At 50.2% G+C, this 22085-nt stretch overlaps 1 protein-coding gene across 1 annotated transcript in view; it reads right to left on the bottom strand.

Moving 5' to 3' along the window:
• Positions 1 to 22085, bottom strand: part of LOC128826366 (deleted in malignant brain tumors 1 protein-like) — an 87327-nt gene that overhangs the window by 14276 nt on the left and 50966 nt on the right. Inside the window, 4 exon segments of the mRNA XM_054009613.1 lie at positions 20463 to 20723; positions 20976 to 21046; positions 21687 to 21698; positions 21921 to 22026. Of these exon segments, the coding sequence (XP_053865588.1) occupies positions 20463 to 20723; positions 20976 to 21046; positions 21687 to 21698; positions 21921 to 22026 (450 nt within the window).

Raw genomic sequence — 22085 nt, 5'->3', positions numbered from 1 at the left:
ATTGCCACCAAAGCCGCGGGACCGGCGGACCTCCCGCAGACATGCCGCCGAAGGCTGCCTGACTGCTGCCCTCACAATGACCGGCGGTCTGCCCCCTGCAGCTTGCCACCCCAGGCACGCGCTTGATGCGCTGGTGCCTGGAGTCGTCCCCGCCTAATTGGTTGGTCTGTTTTAAAACACGGCCGACAGATCAGATAAAAAGTACGAAGGCACGGGACTGTGTGTGTGTTTCGGTCATAAGGGAAACCTGACCCACCCCCCCGAACCGAAGGGACGTGCACTTCTCCGTTGTCTGTCCTGGCCAGTGTGGAAAACAGCCGACTGAAGGGGGACGTATTTTCAGATGAATGCGGTATAAGTTTATGGAGTAAAGACGTCTGGTTGCTCAAGCTGAATTGATCTCAGGTCTGTATCAATACTATAGTGTTAAGAATAGTAGTAAGTAGTTGATGAATAATAACTTTACATGTACTTGCTTGTCTTCAGTATAACTTGCCATTTATATTAATCCTTATTCAGTGTTGGTCTTTAGTCTTGCTTTTCTTATTTTGTCTGTGTTGCTTTTATAGCCAAAAGTCATTAAAAACCTTTTTAAAGGAATAATTAGTACACCTCGACCCCAATCCAATATAACACGAATTCGGATATAACGCGGTAAAGCAACGTTCCGGGGGGCGGGGCTGCACACTCCAGTGGATCAAAGCAAGTTCAATATAACACAGTTTCACCTATAACGCGGTAAGATCTTTTGGCTCCCAGGGACTGCGTTATATCGAGGTAGAGGTGTAGTTTTAATTTCTCTTATACAGGCACTACTCAGCCTCATTACATCTGTGTTGGGCAGTGGGAAGTAGCGATCACCCGGGGCCCAGTTAGGGTCCTGACGCGTGTCTCCTTCTTCCTTTATCTCAGCAGGCTGCAGCATCCCACAGCCCAGGGCTGGCACGGAGAGGCAGGGCTAAGCCATTGTCCAGGCTTGAGCTCTCCGTGTCCTTTCCAATCCCAGGTGAGCCCGGAGCCTCTCGCCAAAGGAAGCTCTTAGCCGCCACCTGCCCCACTCAGCCCTTTGGCGCCAGGCACGGCCCTGCTGAGTTCACAGCAGGCCAGGGAGACATGAGTGTCCCGTGATCAGCGCTGGGGCTTCCCTTGGCTCTCTGGACCCTCTGCTGATTTGGGTCGGTTTCAGTTCTTTAGCGACCCAGTCACACCATCCAGCCAGCGAGGGGCCTCGCTTCTGCTCGGCTCCAAGAGCAGCATTAACCCCTGTGTCCCCGCTGGGTAGTGATACAAACCACAGCGAGAACCTGAGGCACACACAGGAGTCGTAAAAATAACACAGAAAATTCCCACTTTATCACCTCCCTTTCCCCGGGGCCGCGTGAGGCTTTGGGTGATGGGCTGCAATATGAAGGGTGAATTGCTGCCCTGGCTCCTCCCACCCCATCTCCTGGGCTCTGTGCCCCACCCCCTGGGCTCTGTGCCCCACCCCCTGGGCTCTGTGCCCCATCCTCTGGGCTCTCCACACAACTCCACCAACCCCTGGGCTCTTCCCCCACCCCCATCCTCTGGGCACTGCAGCCCCCACCCCTGGGCTCTGGCCAGGGACAAAGACATGCAGAAGCTCCAGCGGGATGCAGCCCCCAGGGCTAAATGAACAGGACCCCCGCCCTGCAGCTGGGTGGGGCAGCACCTCTCACGTGGGGGAGGGGAGCTCCCTGCCCCTGCTGCCCTTCCCAGGGGAAGAGCTCACCCTGCTGGGTGGGAGATGCCTAGGTTCTGCATGGCCTGGTTTGGAAGCAGAGGGCCCCTCTCAGGGTGTGTGCTGGGGCTGCAAGGGCCGAGCAGGGGGTGGCTCTGCACCACATGGCAGACACCCTAACGGCCTGACCATGCCAGCAACCTGGCAACAGGGGCTCCAGCATCTCTGCCCTGGGCTGGGCAGCTCTACGCCGGGGAGATCGGTTCATGGCGCATCCTCCGTGACAGAGCCTGGGAAGCAGCCGGTGAACCCAGCAGGTCACCACCTGCTCAAAACCTCATTACTCCTGGGCATTAACACCAGCTCCCCTGAGCGCAAAGGCCCCAAGAACTGCCAGCAGGAGGGAGCTGGCGAGCCAGGCAGGGCATCTGGGAGCCATGGGCAGGAGAGGACTAGGTAGGATATTAAGAAACACTATTTCACTAGGAGAGTGGTGAAGCACTGGAATGGGTTACCTAGGGAGGTGGTGGAATCTCTTTGATGGGGCCTTAAAAACCTCTAAGGATGGACTCACAGGTCGTGCCCATTCTTGGCCCTGTGTGGTACCTAGGGGGGAACCCCCTTCAGTGTTACAGCCCTTCTTGGGGGTCCACTCTCTCTTGGGGGTTAAGCCCCTCCACCTCCTGGAACTGCACCTCTCTGAGCCTTAGCATACCTGTGTCTCGCCATGGGCCCCCTCAGGGGGTCCACTCGCTCTGGACCCCCCGGGCCTCCACTCCCAGACGGAATATTGCAACCCCATTCTCTAGACTCGAGTGACTCTCAGCCAGTGTAAAACAGGAGGGTTTATTGAGTGTCTGAATACAGCATAGGTAACTCTCAGGGCCCCCAGGCCTGGCCTCCCACAGCACAGCAAATCCAAGCCTCCCCTGCATCCAGATGGGCTCTGCCTGCTCTCTCTCTCCAGTCCCGAGCCCCCCTGCTTCCCAGCTGGGCATCTGATATCACCAGCCCCAAACCCCGCCTCTGTCCATTGTGTTCTATCCAGGTGTCAAGGCTGTATCCCCACTTTGAACTTTAGGGTACAAATGTAGGAGCCTGCATGAAAACTTCTAAGCTTAACTACCAGCTTAGCTCTGGTTCCGCTGCCACCATCCCAAGGCTAATTTCCTTCCCTGGGTAGCCTTGAGAGACCTTCACCAATTCCCTGGTGAATACAGATCCAAACCCCTTGGATCTTAAAACAAGGAGAAATTAACCATCCCCCCCTCCTTCCTCCCACCAACTCCTGGTGAATACAGATCCAACCCCCTTGGATCTAAAACAAGGAGAAATTAACCATTCCCCTCCTTCCTCCCACCAACTCCTGGTGAATCAAGATCCAAACCCCTTGGATCTTAAACAAGGAAAAATCAATCAGGTTCTTAAAAAGAAGGCTTTTAATTAAAGAAAAAGGTAAAAATCATCTCTGTAAAATCAGTATGGAAATTAACCTTACAGGGTAATCAAACTTAAAGAGCTCAGAGGACTCCCCTCTAGTCTTAGGTTCAAAGTACAGCAAACAAAGATAAACACTCTAGTAAAAGGTACATTTACAAGTTGAGAAAACAAAGGAAAACTAACACGCCTTGCCTGGCTATTTACTTACAAGTTTGAAATAGGAGAGACTTGTTTAGAAAGATGTGGAGAACCTGGATTGATGTCTGGTCCCTCTCAGTCCCGAGAACGAACACACTCCCAAACAAAGAACACAAACAAAAGCCTTCCCCCCCCCAAGATTTGAAAGTATCTTGTCCCCTTATTGGTCCTTTAGGTCAGATGCCAGCCAGGTTACCTGAGCTTCTTAACCCTTTACAGGGAAAAGGATTTTGGAGTCTCTGGCCAGGAGGGATTTTATAGTACTGTACACAGGACAGCTGTTACCCTTCCCTTTATAGTTATGACACCAGGTAAACAGGGTTGCCTGGGCCTCCTCTCCTCTCTTCACAGCCCATTGTCCTCCCACTGGCCAAAACTGGCTGTAAGTCCTGAGCTGGGCCTCCCGGTCACCAGTCACTGGGGTATCCATTCTCCAGGCCATTGGTCCGAAGTTCTGTCGCCACTCCTCTGTAACAACAAACTCCCTCTGTGACGGGTTGGATCACAGAAGCCCCCTTGGGAACTGCCAACTGATGTGCCAAGACTACTTTTTCCCCTGCTTTCCTTGCCAGCTTGGGACTCCAGCATCCTGTCTTGTTGAGCCAGACACACCAGTCTGCTCCAACACAGACCCAGGGTCTGAACCATGTGCCGCAAAGCTGCAGACCTAACTGAAAGCAACTTAAGAAGCTTATACAGGGTAAACTCATAAATTGTTCACCCTCTATAACGCTGATAGAGAGATATGCACAGCTGTTCCCCCCCCTTCCCAGTATTAATACATACTCTGGGTTAATTAATAAGTAAAAAGTGATTTTACTAAATACAGAAAGTAGGATTTAAGTGGTTCCAAGTAGTAACAGACAGAACAAAGTGAATTACCAAGCAAAATAAAATAAAACATGCAAGTCTAATCTAGTACTGAATACAGATAAAATCTCACCCTCAGAGATGTTTCAATAAGTTTCTTTCATAGACTGGACACCTTCCTAGTCTGAGCCCAGTCCTTTCCCCTGGTACAGCCCTTGTTCCAACTCACGTGGTAGCTAGGGGATTTCTCATGATGGCCGCCCCCTTTGTTCTGTTCCACCCACTTATATATCTTTTGCATAAGGCAGGAATCCTTTGTCCCCCTGGGTTCCCACCCCTCCTTCTCAATGGAAAAGCACCAGGTTAAAGATGGATTCCAGTTCAGGTGACATGATCACATGTCACCCAAACCTTCATTCCTCCCAGCCTGACTCACAGGGAGGCAAACAGAGTCATCCACAGTCAATTGTCCTGGTTAATGGGAGCCATCAAGATTCCAAACCACCATTAATGGCCCACACTTTGCATAATTACACTAGGCCCTCAGGGTTATATTTCATATTTGTAGTTTCAGATACAAGAGTGATACATTTATAGAAATAGGATGAACACACTCCGTATATTATAAGCTTTGTAATGATACCTTACAAGAGACCTTTTGCATGAAGCATATTTTAGTTACATTCTATTCACACTCATCAGTGTTAGGTAAAAAGCAAGTCCTCACTCACCTCTCCAGCACCCGAGTTCGTGCGGAGTTGGTATGGGGCTCACAATCTGTCAGAGACCAGACACCAATTCGTTGATCAACGGGCTCACACTATCCTTAGCTTGAAAAGCTTCAGAGTAAGTGTGGCAAGTTTATTAGGGGTGAGCATCAATATTTATACACAGAAGTAAACAAAGTGATTAACAGATCATAATGGTCATGTATAATCAATCAAGATTCTACAGGATAAAACAGGTTAAAATGTAAATTCAGAAAGAGAAAAGGGGAGATGACTACTTAAGGGGAGGGGGATGTCATGAGTAGTTCGCAGGTCAGAGCTTTGATTAAAAGTTCAGACAGAGACATCAAGTCTGGGTTAAGTTTAAGCTCATCAAAAGTTCAGACTCAACATTCCTCCATTTGTAGCTTTGGGATAACTATTTACCAAAAGCTACACCCCATTTTAAGGAGCCAAGGGCCGCTTGGCAATTTCAGCCTGGGCCAACTCGAAGAGAGTAAGGCCCTTGGCTGAAGTAGGAAAAGAATAAACTGACCCACATGAGTCTATGAGGGAGGGGACACACTGAATACAGCAACACAGTATTATAAGGATTACTATGGCCCCAACAATACCCACCAAGAGTTTTTTTTAACCCACCCAAATCCAGGCAGCCAATTTCATAAGGCTCCCCACCAATTATAAGGTGGCTGGCCAGAGGAGTAGTTCTTAGCCATTTCCCTTAGATGTTTGGTACATTGAAAAGTGTCAGAGTAGGTGTCATTTACAAAAACACAGCATTCTTCATTTATGAGGGCACAAGTTCCTCCCTGGGCTGCTAACATTATGTCTAAAGCCATGTGGTTTTGCAAAGCTAACTGGCGCAGCTGGGACATTTCCCCGGCCTGATTCTCAAATAGGGTCGCAGTTTCATTGGTTAAAGATTCTAGTAGTCCCTGTTCTGCATTTACTGGAAATTGAGTACATACCCAGCAATTACTTCTATTTCCTAAAATACGAGTTTTAACCTCATGGGAATATCTAATAAAAGCATTATCTTCATAAGTAGAAAATAAACTAAAAAGGCATAATAAAAAACATACAGTTGTCAGAATAAAAGGTCCTCTCATTTTTGCCGAGTCAATTTAAGTCTGATGTCTGAAAGAGGTAAGCTGGTCCACTGGTCGGAGGCAGTGTCCTCAGTGGTGGCAAGAGCTGCTGGTCCGTCACTGTGGTCCACTACGGCTGGCTTGACGTGGGAGTGGTGGATCCAGGATTTGCGTCCTTCCAGGAACACTGCAGTCTGGGTTGTTAAAAGAACCTGGTGGGGTCCAGTAAACCTCGGCTGGAGGGTGTCGCCACGAACGAACTTTTTGGCCCAGACGAAGTCCCGTGGTTGGAACGGGTGGATCTGTTCTTCCAGCGGCACGGTCTGGGAAAACTGCGAGGCTTTCCAAAGGGTACGGAGGCGAGCCTGTAGGGAGAGAAACTGGCACGCGGTCATATGATCCCCTCCCAATAGTGAAACATCAGCACGTGGTAGCGCCCCGCCTTTGAAAGAGGGGTGTCCATAGAGCAGTTCAAAGGGGGATAATCCCAATACACGGGTTGGGCGAGTACGAAGGTGAAACAGGACCAAGGGAAGTACCTGAGGCCACTTTAATCCTGTTTCCTGACAGTATTTAGCCAATGTAAACTTAAGCTCCCTATTCATACGCTCAACTTTCCCGCTAGACTGAGAGTGGTAGGGTGTATGAAAGGAGTGTGAAATGCCCAGTCCTTGTTCTAAACGGCCAAGGACATGACCAGTAAAGTGAGGTCCGCGATCTGAGTCAAGCACGAGAGGGATGCCAAAACGGGGTACAATGTCTCTAAGGAGAATCTTCGCCACTGTGGCAGCAGTACAATTAGCAGTAGGAAAAGCTTCGACCCAGGAAGTCAGAGGGCAAACCAAAACAAGGAGGTGCTTTTCCCCAAAAGCCTTTGGCATATCTGCAAAGTCAATTTGAAGATGTTGAAATGGAGCAGCAGGCGGAGGTCTTCCACCCTTAATTTTGTTAAGAGGCGGAGCAGGTCCATTACGCTGACATGTGCTGCATGCTTTCACTATTGACAGGCAGTAGGGTTGAATGCCTGGAGCATACCAAAAGCGAGCGATGGTGTCCACAAGGGCGTGCGTGCCGTAGTGACCCCCCTTATCATGGTGCCAGTGAACTGCCACGGGGTATGTGGAGCGAGGGAGGCAGGCTCAGCCATCCGGCATAAGCCAGGTCCCTTATTTGTAAGATGCTATAAACTACTTCCAAACAGTCGTGCTGATCCTGGAGGACTGGCAGGTCAGGAAGCAAGGTAGCTGGATTAAGGGGCCCACACCTTTCAAAAATTAGGTTAGTGTCTTTTAAGAGTTCGGCCTCTAGCTGTTGCTGACGATGGGCCGAAAAGACTTGGGTTGTGCCCCTACGCAGAAGGGCTGACAAGGCATGAGAGGTCCAAATCGTGGTAAAATGACCCAGGGTCAGGCTCTTTGCCTTTGTGATCAGCAGGGCAGCTGCTGCCAGAGTCCGGGTGCAGGATGGGGTTCCCTGAGCGACAGGGTCGATCTGCTGAGAGTAAAAAGCAAGCGGGAAATGGTGGGGCCCGCTCAGCTGGGTAAGGACGCCACTAGCAATTCCGCCCCTCTCGTGGACAAAAAGGTGAAAGGGTTGCTGTAATTGGGGGGGGCGGAGAGACATGGAGGAGGCCACACTGTCCTTGAGTAACTGAAAGGCTTGGATTGTGTCCGGGGACCACTGCAAAGGGTCAGGAGCAAGGTTAGCAGTGAGTCGGTGGAGCGGTTTGCTTAACTCCCCGCAGGACGGCAACCAGGGGTGACAGAAGCCAATTAATTCTAAGAAACCTTGAAGTTGTTTCTTGGTGTTTGGCAGAGGGCAGTTTTGGATAGTCTTTATGTGGACTGGGTCCCTTTGTCTCCCCTCTGGGGTTAACAGGAAGCCCAGATATCGGACCTTCTGTGAGACCCACTGAATCTTGTTAGGGTCTATCTTGTGGCCTCTGGTGTGTAGGTATAATAAAAGTGCCTTACCATCGATGCGGAGGGCAGCTTCTTCGCGGTTACCTAATAGGATGTCATCTACGTATAGGACTAACGTGGATCCCTGCGGACTGGTGAAGCCTTCCAAGTCGTGGCGGAGGCATTGGCTGAAAATCGTGGGGCTGTCTCTGTAGCCTTGAGGAAGTCATTGCCAGACATAACTTTGTCCCTCCCAGGTGAAACCAAAGAGATACTGAGAGTCTGGGTGCACAGGAATGCTGAAAAAGGCTGATTTTAAGTCAATAACAGTGAACCACTTAGCATCCCAGGGGATTTGGCTGATGATAGTAGCTGGATCAGGAACTACTGCATGAAGAGGGACCACATACTGATTAACAACCCGTAGATCCTGTACAAAGCGCCAACGAATAGGGTCTCCGTCCTTTTTAGGAGGCTTTTTGACAGGCAGTATAGGGGTGTTACAGGGAGTGCGCTGAGGGCGGACTAGCTTTTGTGCAATGAATCCCTCGATAATGGGGCGGATGCCCTCCCGGGCTTCCAGCGACAGGGGGTATTGAGGGACTGACGGGGGGGGTTAAGGAGGGCTTCACTTGAATCCTTACTGGCTCTGCCGAAAGGAGCAGGCCAACATCAGTGTCAGAAATTCCCCAGAGGGTTAAAGGCAAGTCAGTGAGGTCAGGGGAGAGAGGGGGGGGGGGTTCCCAATTACCCTGAGTTGGGGCCGAATCTCCTAACACTGTCATCAATAATCCTACCCCTTCAGGAGTGCAGGTTAAAGTAGCCTCAAGCTTACAGAGTAAATCCCGGCCCATCAAAGGGATCAGACAAGCTGGGGAAAAAAGAAAATGGTGAGAAAAACATTTATCAGCATAAATAACATTTAGAGGCAAAGTGAGTCCCAGAGACTGTGGGTTGCCCTCCACCCCAGTTGCAGTTTTAACCTCAGAGAATAGCCAGGGAGAGGGGGCATGATTTAAAAGAGAGAAAGTAGCTCCAGTATCATTGAGGAAGGAGACAGGCAGTCCCTGGACTGAAAGGGTTAGACGAGGCTCTTTGCTGGGAGGGGAGAAAGTGAGGAAGGAGCCGGCTAAAGACATTAAGGAAATAAGACCATCACATTGTTTGCCTTCGCCCCCGGGGTACCGTCATTGAGGAGGCTGAGTTTGCTGCAGCTGCTGCTGTTGCCCGTAGTTGATCCAGGCCTGGGGAACGGGCTGAGCTGGTGGTGCAGGGGTGTATTCGTCCCTGGTGTAAGTATCTGCGGATGCGACCGGACCCTCTGGGCGTCCCCAGGGGAGGGGTATGCAACCTGCTGCATCTGCTTGATCTTTTGCCTAGTAATTACTCCTCCCGAGGTGTGCCCTTCCATTTCCCCCTTATCCCTCTGCAGAGATTCCGATCTGGAGTCCTGCACATTCCCCTCTGCGCCCTGGAGAGAGTCCCCCTGCGGAGGAATAGGGGCAGGTGCAGTGGGGACCAACTGACGAGTCAAAACACGCCGTGGTTTACACCCTTCATCGAAATAACATGGAGGGGGTTCACTCTCGGGAGAATACCTGACTGCCATAATTTTTAAAGATTTCCACAGCTCTGCTGCTGTGTCCCAACAAAACCAGTAACATAACTGTCCCGGATGGTCTTTTTCGATCTGGCTCCTTACTCCTCTTAAGGCAGCCTGTTCGAAAGAGCCATACGAAGGCCACCTCATCTCCGGGTCGGCCAATACCGCGGTATTCCCAGTCCAATTCCTTACACACAGTGTGTACAACTTCCTCCTAGACATTCCTGTCTGTACTGGGAGTTTCCCTTCGTTCCATAACTTATTTACAATCCCCAACGGACTCTCAAGAGGCACGTTAGTCCCTTGACCCATGGTGTCTGACAGGAGCCCTCCAACTGGCGTTTACCCTGCTGTCCAGTACACGACCCCTCAATATTGAATTGGCTGGGAGAAATCTCCCGTGGCGCCTGCCAATTCGTATATGAGTGGTCTGACCACTGGACAGAGGCACCGCACCAGAAGGAAATCCCGGACGAGCCCCCAAATTGTTAGGTAAAAAGCAAGTCCTCACTCACCTCTCCAGCACCCGAGTTCGTGCGGAGTTGGTATGGGGCTCACAATCTGTCAGAGACCAGACACCAATTCGTTGATCAACGGGCTCACACTATCCTTAGCTTGAAAAGCTTCAGAGTAAGTGTGGCAAGTTTATTAGGGGTGAGCATCAATATTTATACACAGAAGTAAACAAAGTGATTAACAGATCATAATGGTCATGTATAATCAATCAAGATTCTACAGGATAAAACAGGTTAAAATGTAAATTCAGAAAGAGAAAAGGGGAGATGACTACTTAAGGGGAGGGGGATGTCATGAGTAGTTCGCAGGTCAGAGCTTTGATTAAAAGTTCAGACAGAGACATCAAGTCTGGGTTAAGTTTAAGCTCATCAAAAGTTCAGACTCAACATCAGCATACGTTCATAAAATCATATAGAGTGCAATGTCACACCCCCTCCCATCAACTCGTTAAACCAGTAACACCCAGGGAAACAGTCCCACCCCCTCTGGATGCAAACCATTGGAAAAACAAGGAAAAACCAAGAAAACCCCCCACTTCGTCACAGGCCCAGCTTGACAAAGCCCTGGCTGGGATGATTTAGTTGGTGTTGGTCCTGCTTTGAGCAGGGGGTTGGACTAGACGACCTCCTGAGGTCTCTTCCAGCCCTAGTATTCTATGATTGCCATGCAACATTACCAGGGTAATACTTCCTTCTCCATCACATCTCTTCCCTCTTCGAGACTAAAATGAGCTGGGTCACTGTAACCAGTGACCTGGGGAAGTTCAGGCCCCCGTCTCCGGGACAACGCATCAGCTATCACGTTGGCAATCCCCTTCACATGGATCACATCCATATCATAATCCTGCAGGAACAGGCTCCACCTCAGGAGCTTGGCATTGGCTCCTTTCATCTGGTGTAGCCAGGTCGGGGGAGAGGGGTGGTCAGTGTACACAGTGAAGTGTCGCCCAAATAGACATGGCTGTCGTTTCTTAGGGCCCATACCATAGCCAGGCATTCCTTCTTGATAGCTGCGTAGTTTTGCTCGTGAGGTAACAACTTCTTGCTCAAGTACACGATGGGATGTCTCTCCCCCTTTTCATCAACCTGCATTAACACTGCCCCCAGCCCCATGTCTGAGGCATCAGTCAACACCATAAAGGGCTTATCAATGTCTGGGTTTACCAGAACTGGGACTCTGACCAGAGCCTCCTTCAGCGCAGAGAGCCCTCTGGCACTGCTTGATCCAGACCACCTTGTCTGGCTTCCCCTTCTTGCATAGCTCAGTGATGGGGGCAGCTATAGAGATGAAGTGGGGCACAAATCTTTGATAATACCCCACCATCCCAATAAAGACTTGGATCTGCTTTTTGGTTTGGGGAGTGGGCCAGTCTCTGATCGCCTCCCCCTTGGCTGGTTCTGGCTTTAGGCAGCCGCTCCCCACCCGGTGGCTGAGGTAAGATACTTCGGCCATCCCCACCTTGCACTTCTCAGCTTTTATGGTCAGCCCAGCCTCCTGGAGTCGGTCCAGCACTTGTTTAACCTGGGACAGATGGTCCTCCCAGGTCTGGCTAAAGACACAGATGTCATCAATGTATGCCATGGCAAAACTCTCCATCACCCTCAGTAGCTGATCCACCAGGTGCTGGAAGGTAGCAGGTGCCCCCATGAGGCCAAAAGGCAGGGCCAGGAACTCAGAGCCCCAGAGGGCAGATGCTGAGGCCCAGATGTGCCAGTCCCCACATTTCTCCCGCAAGCACCAGAGCAGGGCTGACATGAAGTTGGATTCTTGGTCTGTCAAGACTTCCTTAGGGAACCCCATGTAATGATGCTGGTTCTGGCAGGAGACTTCTGAGAGTGTCAATTCAAGACAAATTGCTCAGAGCAGGGCAGTTACAGCCCAAGGATGGGGTTTTTCCACCTCTAAGGCAAACCAAACCAGCCAAACAGAGAAGACTTTGGTTTTATCCCACCGGCTAACCGTAAGTCACACAAATAATTCCCTTAGACATTCCAGTTTCCCAGTATCACCACCAGTGCCACTCATTATGGGTTTCAGAGTAACAGCCGTGTTAGTCTGTATCCGCAAAAAGAAGAACAGGAGTACTTGTGGCACCTTAGAAACTAACAAATTTATTAGAGCATAAGCTTTCGTGGACTACAGCCCACTATGCATCCGAAGAAGTGGGCTGTAGTCCACGAAAGCTTATGCTCTAATAAATTTGTTAGTCTCTAAGGTGCCACAAGTACTCCTGTTCTTCTTTTTACTCATTATGGGGACGAATGGTTATGAAAACCAATACCCCAATAAAAGAAAAAAGGTTCTCTCGATCCTAAAGGACCAAGCCCAAGACCCAAGTCAATATACAAATCAGATCTTACCCACAAATCATGCTGTTGCCAATCCTTTAGAATCTAAAAGTTTATTCATAAAAGGAAAAAGATATTGATGAGAGCTGGAACTGGTTAAATGGAATCATTTACATACAGTGATAGCAAAGTTCTTGGTTCAGGCTTGTAGCAGTGATGGAATAAACTGCAGGTTCAAATCAAGTCTCCGGAATATTGGAGAAATGGTCTGAGTTAAACAGGATGAAGTTTAACAAAGACAAATGCAAAGTGCTCCACTTAGGAAGGAAAAATCAATTTCACACATACAGAATGGGAAAAGACTGTCTAGGAAGGAGTACGGCAGAAAGGGATCTAGGGGTTATAGTGGACCACAAGCTAAATATGAGTCAACAGTGTGATGCTGTTGCAAAAAAAGCAAACATGATTCTGGGATGCATTAACAGGTGTGTTGTGAGCAAGACACGAGAAGTCATTCTTCCGCTCTACTCTGCTCTGGTTAGGCCTCAGCTGGAGTATTGTGTCCAGTTCTGGGCGCCGCATTTTAAAAAAGATGTGGAGAAACTGGAAAGGGTCCAAAGAAGAGCAACAAGAATGATTAAAGGTCTTGAGAACATGACCTATGAAGGAAGGCTGAAAGAATTGGGTTTGTTTAGTTTGGAAAAGAGAAGACTGAGAGGGGACATGATAGCAGTTTTCAGGTATATAAAAGGGTGTCATAAGGAGGAGGGAGAGAACTTGTTCACCTTAGCCTCTAAGGATAGAACCAGAAACAATGGGTTTAAACTGCAGCAAGGGAGGTCTAGATTGGACATTAGGAAAAAGTTCCTAACTGTCAGGGTGGTTAAACACTGGAACAAATTGCCTAGGGAGGTTGTGGAATCTCCGTCTCTGGAGATATTTAAGGGTAGGTTAGATAAATGTCTACTAGGGATGGTCTAGGCAGTATTTGGTCCTGCCATGCGGGCAGGGGACTGGACTCGATGACCTCTCGAGGTCCCTTCCAGTCCTAGAATCTATGAATCTATGAATCTATGAATCTATGAATACATCCATAGCTGGGATGGGTCATTCAGTCCTTTGTCCAAAGCTTCAGTTTGTAGCAAAGTCCCTCCAGAGGTATAAAGCAGGATTGAAGACAAGATAGAGATGAGGCAGCTGCCGTTTATAGTCTCTTCCAGGTGTAAGGACACCTCTTTGTCCTTACTGTGGAAAATTACAGCAAAACAGAGTTTGGAGTCACATGGGCAAGTCACATGACCATGCATGACTCAGTTCTTTACAGGTGGCAGCCATGGCCCACATGCTACCTTGCATTTCCCAGGAAGACTTCTTATGTGGATTGGAGTTTTCCAAGATCCATTGTCAGTTAAGTGTTTCTTGATTGGGCACTTAATTTGCACATTCCTGTCTCAAGAAGATGACCAAATGCTTTACTAAGGCCATTTCAGACTCAAAACATGTTGGGGGGAGGGATAGTTAGTGGTTTGAGCATTGGCCTGCTTAAACCCAGGATTGTGAGTTCAATACTTGAGGGGGGTCATTTAGGGATCTGGGGCAAAAATTTGTCAGGGATGGTACTTGGTCCTGCTGTGAAGGCAGGGGACTTGACTCCATGACCTTTCAAGGTCCCTTCTAGTCCTACACTTCTATGATTCCATGAGATATAAGTACATAGCCAATATTCATAACTTTAACTATGAAAATGATGCATGCATACAGATATCATAATCAACAAACCTTAACCTTTTCATAGACACCTTACTGGACAAGCTTTGTACAATATTTGCTGCAAATATATAACAGTGGTTGCAACAATGATCTATACAGTTACAGATTCTGTCAATAACATCACACCCCACTCAGCTGAAAATGGTCAGCAGCGCATCTGCCACGGTGTCCACTTCAATGGAAGCTAAGGGCACTGCCTCGGGGTAGCGGGTGATGAAATCTACCATCACCAGAATGTATTTCTTCCCCAACCGGGTCATCTTGCTAAGAGGTCCCACTATGTCCATTGCCACCTTCTGGAAAGACTCCTCTATGATGGGCAAGGGTCTCAAAGCTGCTTTCCTCTTGTCCCGGGCCTTCCCCACCCTATGACAGGGGTCACAGGATCTGCAATACTGTTGGACAGTAGTAAAGACCCCAGGCCAGTAAAAGTTCTGTAGAAGCCTCTGCCTGGTGCACCAGACACCCTGGTGCCCTGCGAGAGGGATGTCATGGGCCAGGTACAGTAGTTTGCGGCGATACTTCTGGGGGACCACTAGCTGCCTCTGGATCTGCCATGACTCCATGTCCCCTGGGGGAGCCCATTCTTGGTACAGGAATCCCTTCTCCCACAGGAACCTCTCCTGCCAACCTCTCCCCATGGTCTGTGCCACACTGAGGCCAGCCAGGTCCCTTAGCTTCTGCAAGGAGGGATCTTTCTGCAACTCGGCCTGGAACTCAGGGGCTGGGGATGGGATGGGGACCTGCTCTCTCTTGCCGGCTGGGTCTGAAGCCGCAGCCTCCCTGAGCCTTGTCCCTGGGCACTCCCTCCCCACCGGGGTAGGGTCCTGTGCCTCTGGTAAGGAACCCTCCCCAAGGTTAGGGCGCAGTGCCCCTCGCCAGCTCTGGCTATGGATCACGACCAGGGTGTTCTGGGGGTTGCTTGGCCAGTCCTCTAGTTCCCCCCACATCAAGACCTCAGTGGGCAAATGGTGGTGCACCCCCACATCCTTGGGGCCCTCCTTGGCCACCCATTTCAGATGTAGCCTCACCACAGGCACCTTGAATGGGGTCCTGCCCACCCCTGTCAGGGTCAGGTAGGTGTTGGGCACCATCCGATCTGGAGCCACCACCTCGGGCTGGGCCAGCATCACCTCCGTGCCCATATCCCAGTATCCATTGACCTTCCTCCCATCCACCTCCAGGGGAACAAGGCACTCGCTTCGCAGGGACAGCCCCACGCCCACCCTATAAATGGAGAACCTTGAGTCGGGAGCATCCAGCCATCCAGACGAGCTGGTCTGGGAGACTTCTCCCTCCTGAGCAGCTGGGAAGCCTGCCGCTTGTCCGGCTGGGTCCCTACCCAGTTAACCCTGTGTGGGTTCGGTCTGCTCAGTCTGTCCTTGAGCTTGGGGCACTGGGTCCATATGTGGCCTCTCTGGACACAGTAATAGCAGCTCATGTCCCATTGATCCCCTCGAACGGGTCAGTTGGTCCTGATGCCGGATGCTCCCCTCGGGAGGGGGTTCTCCATATTCCCCCTTTGGGAGGTCCCATGGTGACTCTCTCTCTGCATCATGGTGGGCTTGTTCCTTTGGGACTCCCCCCTGCGACCTCTTGACTGGCTCTTCACAAACTTGTCAGCCAGTTGCCCTGCGTGTCGCGGGTTCTCTGGCTTTTTGTCCTCCAACCATAGCCTCAGGTCGGATGGGCACTGATCACACAGTTGCTCCAGAACAATTAGGTCAAGCAGGTCCTCCTTCGTCTGGGCCCCATCTGCCCACTTGTGGGCATATCCCTGCATTCAGATGGCCAGTTGTAGATATGTGACCTCAGGGGTTTTACGCTGACTCTAGAACTTTTCCTGGTACATCTCGGGAGTCAGCCCAAACTCGTGTAGCAGGGCTTTTTTGAATAGTTCGTAGTCCCCTCTCTCTGCCCCTTCCATTCGGCTGTACATCACTATGGCTTTGGGGTCCAGTAAGGGGGTGAGAAACCGGAGCCTGTCTGCAGGGTCAACTAGGTTCAATGGGGACAGGTGAGCAAAGCCCACAGATAAGTGGGGAACATGGAGACCTGGGAGATGGATCGGAAACAAGAGGGAGTGTGGGCTATATTGGCAGAGAGAAAGGAAGGTCAGGACAAAACTGGGAGACAAGATCAAACCAGTATCTTAGATGTCTATATACAAATGTGAGAAGTATGGGTAATAAGCAGGAAGAACTGGAAGTGCTAATAAATAAACACAACTATGACATTGTTGGCATCACTGAAACTTGGTGGGATAATACACATGATTGGAATGTTGGTGTGGATGGGTACAGCTTGCTCAGGAAGGATAGATGGGGAAAAGGGAGGAGGTGTTGCCTTATATATTAAAAATGTACACACTTGGACTGAAGTGGAGATGGACATAGGAGATGGAAGTGTTGAGAGTCTCTGGGTTAGGCTAAAAGGGGTAAAAAACAAGGGAGATGTCATGTTAGGAGTCTACTACAGGCCACCTAACCAGGTGGAAGAGGTGGATGAGGCTTTTTTTAAACAACTAACAAAATCATCCAAGGCCCAAGATTTGGTGGTGATGGGGGACTTCAACTATCCGGATATATGTTGGGAAAACAACACAGCAGGGCACAGACTATCCAACAAATTCTTGGACTGCATTGCAGACAACTTTTTATTTCAGAAGGCTGAAAAAGCTACTGGGGGGAAGCTGTTCTAGACTTGATTTTAACAAATAGGAAGGAACTCGTTGAGAATTTGAAAGTAGAAGGCAGCTTGGGTGAAAGTGATCATGAAATCATAGAGTTTGCAATTCTAAGGAAGGGTAGAAAGGAGAACAACAAAATAGAGACAATGGATTTCAGGAAAGCAGATTTTGGTAAGATCAGAGAGCTGATAGGTGAGGTCCCATGGGAATCAAGACTGAGGGGAAAAACAACTGAGGAGAGTTGGCAGTTTTTCAAAGGGACACTATTAAGGGCCCAAAAGCAAGCTATTCCGCTGGTTAGGAAAGATAGAAAATGTGGCAAAAGACAGCCTTGGCTTAACCACGAGATCTTGCAGGATCTAAAAAATAAAAAGGAGTCATATAAAAAATGGAAACTAGGATGAATTACAAAGGATGAATATAGGCAAACAATACAGGAATACAGGGGCAAGATTAGAAAGGCAAAGGCACAAAATGAGCTCAAACTAGCTATGGGAATAAAGGGAAACAAGAAGACTTTTTATCAATCCATTAGAAACAAGAGGAAGACCAAAGACAGGGTAGGCCCACTGCTCAGTGAAGAGGGAGAAACAGTAACAGGAAACTTGGAAATGGCAGAGATGCTTAATGACTTCTTTGTTTCGGTCTTCACCGAGAAGTCTGAAGGAATGCCTAACATAGTGAATGCTAATGGGAAGGGGGTAGGTTTAGCAGAAAAAATAAAAAAAGAACAAGTTAAAAATCACTTAGAAAAGTTAAATGCCTGCAAGTCACCAGGGCCTGATGAAATGCATCCTAGAATATTCAAGGAGCTAATAGAGGAGGTATCTGAGCCGCTAGCTATTATCTTTGGAAAATCATGGGAGACGGGAGAGATTCCAGAAGACTGGAAGAGGGCAAATATAGTGCCCATCTATAAAAAGGGAAATAAAAACAACCCAGGAAACTACAGACCAGTTAGTTTAACTTCTGTGCCAGGGAAGATAATGGAACAAGTAACTAAGGAAATCATCTACAAACACTTGAAAGGTGGTAAGGTGATAGGGAATAGCCAGCATGGATTTGTGAAGAACAAATCATGTCAAACCAATCTGATAGCTTTCTTCGATAGGATAACGAGTCTTGTGGATAAGGGAGAAGCTGTGGATGTGGTATACCTAGACTTTAGTAAGGCATTTGACATGCTCTCGCATGATATTCTTATCGATAAACTAGGCAAATACAATTTAGATGGGGCTACTATAAGGTGGGTGCATAACTGGCTGGATAACCGTACTCAGAGAGTTGTTATTAATGATTCCCAATCCTGCTGGAAAGGCATAACGAGTGGGGTTCCACAGGGGTCTGTTTTGGGACCAGCTCTGTTCAATATCTTCATTAACGACTTAGATATTGGCATAGAAAGTACGCTTATTAAGTTTGCGGATGATACCAAACTGGGAGGGATTGCAACTGCTTTGGAGGACAGGGTCATAATTCAAAATGATCTGGACAAATTGGAGAAATGGTCTGAGGTAAACAGGATGAAGTTTAATAAAGACAAATGCAAAGTGCTCCACTTAGGAAGGAAAAACCAGTTTCACACATAGAGAATGGGAAGAGACTGTGTAGGAAGGAGTACGGCAGAAAGGGATCTAGGGGTTATAGTGGACCACAAGCTAAATATGAGTCAGCAGTGTGATACTGTTGTAAAAAAAGCAAATGTGATTCTGGGATGCATTAACACATGTGTTGTGAGCAAGACACGAGAAGTCATTCTTCCATTCTACTTTGCTCTGGTTAGGCCTCAGCTGGAGTATTGTGTCCAGTTCTGGGCATCTCATTTCAAGAAAGATGTGGAGAAATTGGAGAGGGTCCAGAGAAGAGCAACAAGAATGATTAAAGGTCTTGAGAACATGACCTATGAAGGAAGACTGAAAGAATTGGGTTTGTTTAGTTTGGAAAAGAGAAGACTGAGAGGGGACATGATAGCAGTTTTCAGGTATCTAAAAGGGTGTCATAAGGAGGAGGGAGAAAACTTGTTCACCTTAGACTCTAAGGATAGAACAAGAAGCAATGGGCTTAAACTGCAGCAAGGGAGGTCTAGGTTGGACATTAGGAAAAAGTTCCTAACTGTCAGGGTGGTTAAACACTGGAATAAATTGCCGAGGGAGGCTGTGGAATCTCCATCTCTGGAGCTATTTAAGAGTAGGTTAGATAAATGTCTATTGGGGATGGTCTAGACAGTATTTGGTCCTGCCATGTGGGCAGGGGACTGGACTCGATGACCTCTCGAGGTCCCTTCCAGTCCTAGAATCTATGAATCTATGAATAACCCTGTGCAGCTTGCAGGCCTTCTCAAAGGCAATCAGGAATTCATCTATGTCTTCCCTTTCCTTACGCTGGGCCAGGATGCACTTGTCAAAGCTCCATGCAGTCCTGGGCCCCCCCTCACAAACCACAGCAGGGGGGCCTCAGCCTCGCCAGCTCCAGTTCATGCTGATGCTGTTTTTCCCGTTCTTCTCACTCTTCCTGCAGTTCCTGCTGCCTCAGCTCCAACTCTTTCAGTTTTAGCTCCCTCTCCTATTCCAGCTGCCTCAGCTGCAGGGATGGGGAGCTCCGCTGGGAGGATCCCCTGCTGGCCAGAGGGGTCACAGTGCCCTTGGTATTCGCTGGGCTCCTTCCAGCCCCTCCCCTAGGCATAGGAAGGAGGGGTCTTGGAGCGCCCTCGACAGCCATCTGACCCCTCCCAGCCAGGACAGACACTGGGGTCCATCGCCTAACATCAGCCAGGCAGCTTCCCTCAGAGACAAGGACTGGCTCCTCCAAGCGATCTACCTCCTCCAGCTGGGTGATCAACTGTTCTTTGGTGAGCCTCCCAATGTGCAGGCCCCTCTGCTTGCACAGCTCGACCAGGTTGCTCTTAAGGTCCTTACTATACATCTTCCTGCTGGCCACTCGCCGGCCTGTAGACTCACAGCTCCCCACGGTTTCCTGGGGTAACCCCTTGTGTGCCAGCCCTTCTCCAGGTCACCACCTCTCTCCCAGGGTCGAGCCGCAAACTCCTCAGCCCCTGAGACTGCTCCTCTCTGAATCTTCAGCACACCCGGTCCCTGCCAATCCCCCTTCGTTTTATTTTTCCCCAATCACTTACTGCACGAAGCGCCGTCTACACAGTGCAGTAGATCCCACCACTGCCACCAGTTGTCACAGAGTGTGGGGAAGTCAGGGCCCCATACCCCCACTTCCTGCAATTCACCGTGACTCTCAGCCAGCCAGTAAAACTGAAAGTTTATTGGACAACAGGAACACTGTCCCAAACAGAGCTTGTAGGTACAACCAGGACCCCTCAATCACGTTCTTCTTGGGGGCAGGAAGCTTAGACCCCAGTCCTGGGGGTTCCCTCTATTTCCCCAGCCAGCTCCAAACTGAAAACCCCCTCCTGCAGTCTCCCTTAGCCTCCCCCCAGCTCCTCCCCGAGACTTTGTCCAGTTTAGTCTTAGCTTAGTCTTGAAGCCAGATATGTCTTTTGCCCCCACTGCTCCCCTTGGAAGGCTGTTCCAGAACTTCACTCCTCTGATGGTTAGAAACCTTCATCTAATTTCAAGTCTAAACTTCCTGATGGCCAGTTTATATCCATTTGTTCTTGTGTCCACATTGGCACTGGGCTTAAATAATTCCTCTCCCTGGGTGTGGGCACGCTGATGTCCTCCCGGTGGGTGCAGTTGTGGTAGCTCCAGAAGCGGTGGGTACAGTTCTGCAAGGTCTCCTCAGCGCCTTTGCAGTGGATGTCGTCCAGCCAGATTTTCCCCATACCCTGGCCAAAGCGGGGCCGGTCCTGCAGCTTTGGGGCCAGTGGTTTGGCTAAGCCACAGCCCAGCTCCCGGCAGACCACTTGGGCGTTGGACACCGACCAATCGTCGTCACACACGGTGCCCCACAGCCCATCATACCGGACCTCCAGCCACCCGGAGCACTTGCCTGGGCCATCCGCCAGCCGCAGTGTGAAGGGCTCTGTGAGGAAGTGGGGGGGTCAGCTGGGTCGGTGCCCCAGTGCATGCTGGAAAGGAACGGCCTGGCTGGTGGAGGGGGCTTACCCGGCACTGACTCCCACATGGCATGGGTGCCAGTGCTGTGCTGTCTGTGCCCTGTGTGCCCAACCAGGAGGGGCAGCTGTTGCCAGGCTCAGCTGGGGCCACGGCACACGCTGCCTGACCTGGGCCTCTGGCAGGGGGTGAGGGCCTGGTGCCAGCGCTGCTTTCTCACCTTGGCACATAACTCGGGGGGCTAGATTAAGTGTGAAGACACCATGGGTTGGCAGACTTGGCAGCTTCTTGCTGAGAATTGCAGGGGAAGAAAGGGGTGTTGGCAGGGGACCAATAGCTGGGGTTTCGGCTGATCTCAGCGCTGAGTGAGACTGCAGCACAAGGAGAAACCAGAGCTGCTGGGAGAAAAAGGTGGTGCCATTTTCCCAGGGGAACTTGCTCCATTGCAATGAGTCACAGCTCACATAGGGCAGCTCCTACTGCCATGCTCCCGTTTGCTCCCATTGTGTGCTTGAACCCATAGGACATTGGGACCAATACCAGGGTGTATCCGGACGCCTGGCTCCCCATTCTGTCCCTTGTCCTTAAGCTCGTTCTCTTCCCCATTACCACTTGCTCCCACTTCCACTCAGCAACATGTGCATTGAACACCCAGAGCTTCCCGTTGGCCATGTCGTCACCTCAAGCAGCCCCCTTGCTCCCGGTACATGCTGGGATCTGCTCTCGGCCAACCTCCACTCTCCTATTGCATGCTGCAACCTAACTTCAAGCAGGTGCCTTAATACCGTTGCACTCTGGGACCTGTGCTTGGGCAGGTGACTTTCCAAAGGGTGGCCGTGGTCACCTCTGCTCAGGCCCCAGCTGTGATCGGGTTGGAATCCTGGCCTGGGCTCTGGCAAAGGGCAGTACTCTTGGGGCCAGAGATACATACCTGAGGAGGCACCTGGGGAGAGACAAGGGGGAAGCTGTCAGGAGCAGAGAGGGGCCCGTGCACCCCAAAGCCTCCCGGTCCCAAGGCACCTGCAGGAAAGTGGCGCCGGGTGGAGCAGAGTCCAGAGCAGTTAGAGCCAAACACAGCAGTGACACGTGCTGGGACCCAGGGGAATGGGGGAGCCCCAGGAAGCCCAGGCCGGCTGCCCATCGGCTGCTCTGCCCTACTCCTCACCCTGGTGCACAGAGCAGCCCCATGAGGGCACTGCCCAGCCCCACCAGCACAGACTGAGGCCTCTCCCTGTAGGGCGACTCGGCAGGGCAGGGCTCAGCCACATCCCCTGTTGAGGGGGGAAACAGGCGAGCTCATTGTACCCCCACCAGGGAGCAAGGGGACAAG

The sequence above is a fragment of the Malaclemys terrapin genome, chromosome 20, assembly GCF_027887155.1.
Source record: "Malaclemys terrapin pileata isolate rMalTer1 chromosome 20, rMalTer1.hap1, whole genome shotgun sequence".
In the NCBI taxonomy this organism is placed as follows: domain Eukaryota; kingdom Metazoa; phylum Chordata; order Testudines; family Emydidae; genus Malaclemys; species Malaclemys terrapin.
This window is presented reverse-complemented; position numbering and strand designations above follow the sequence as displayed.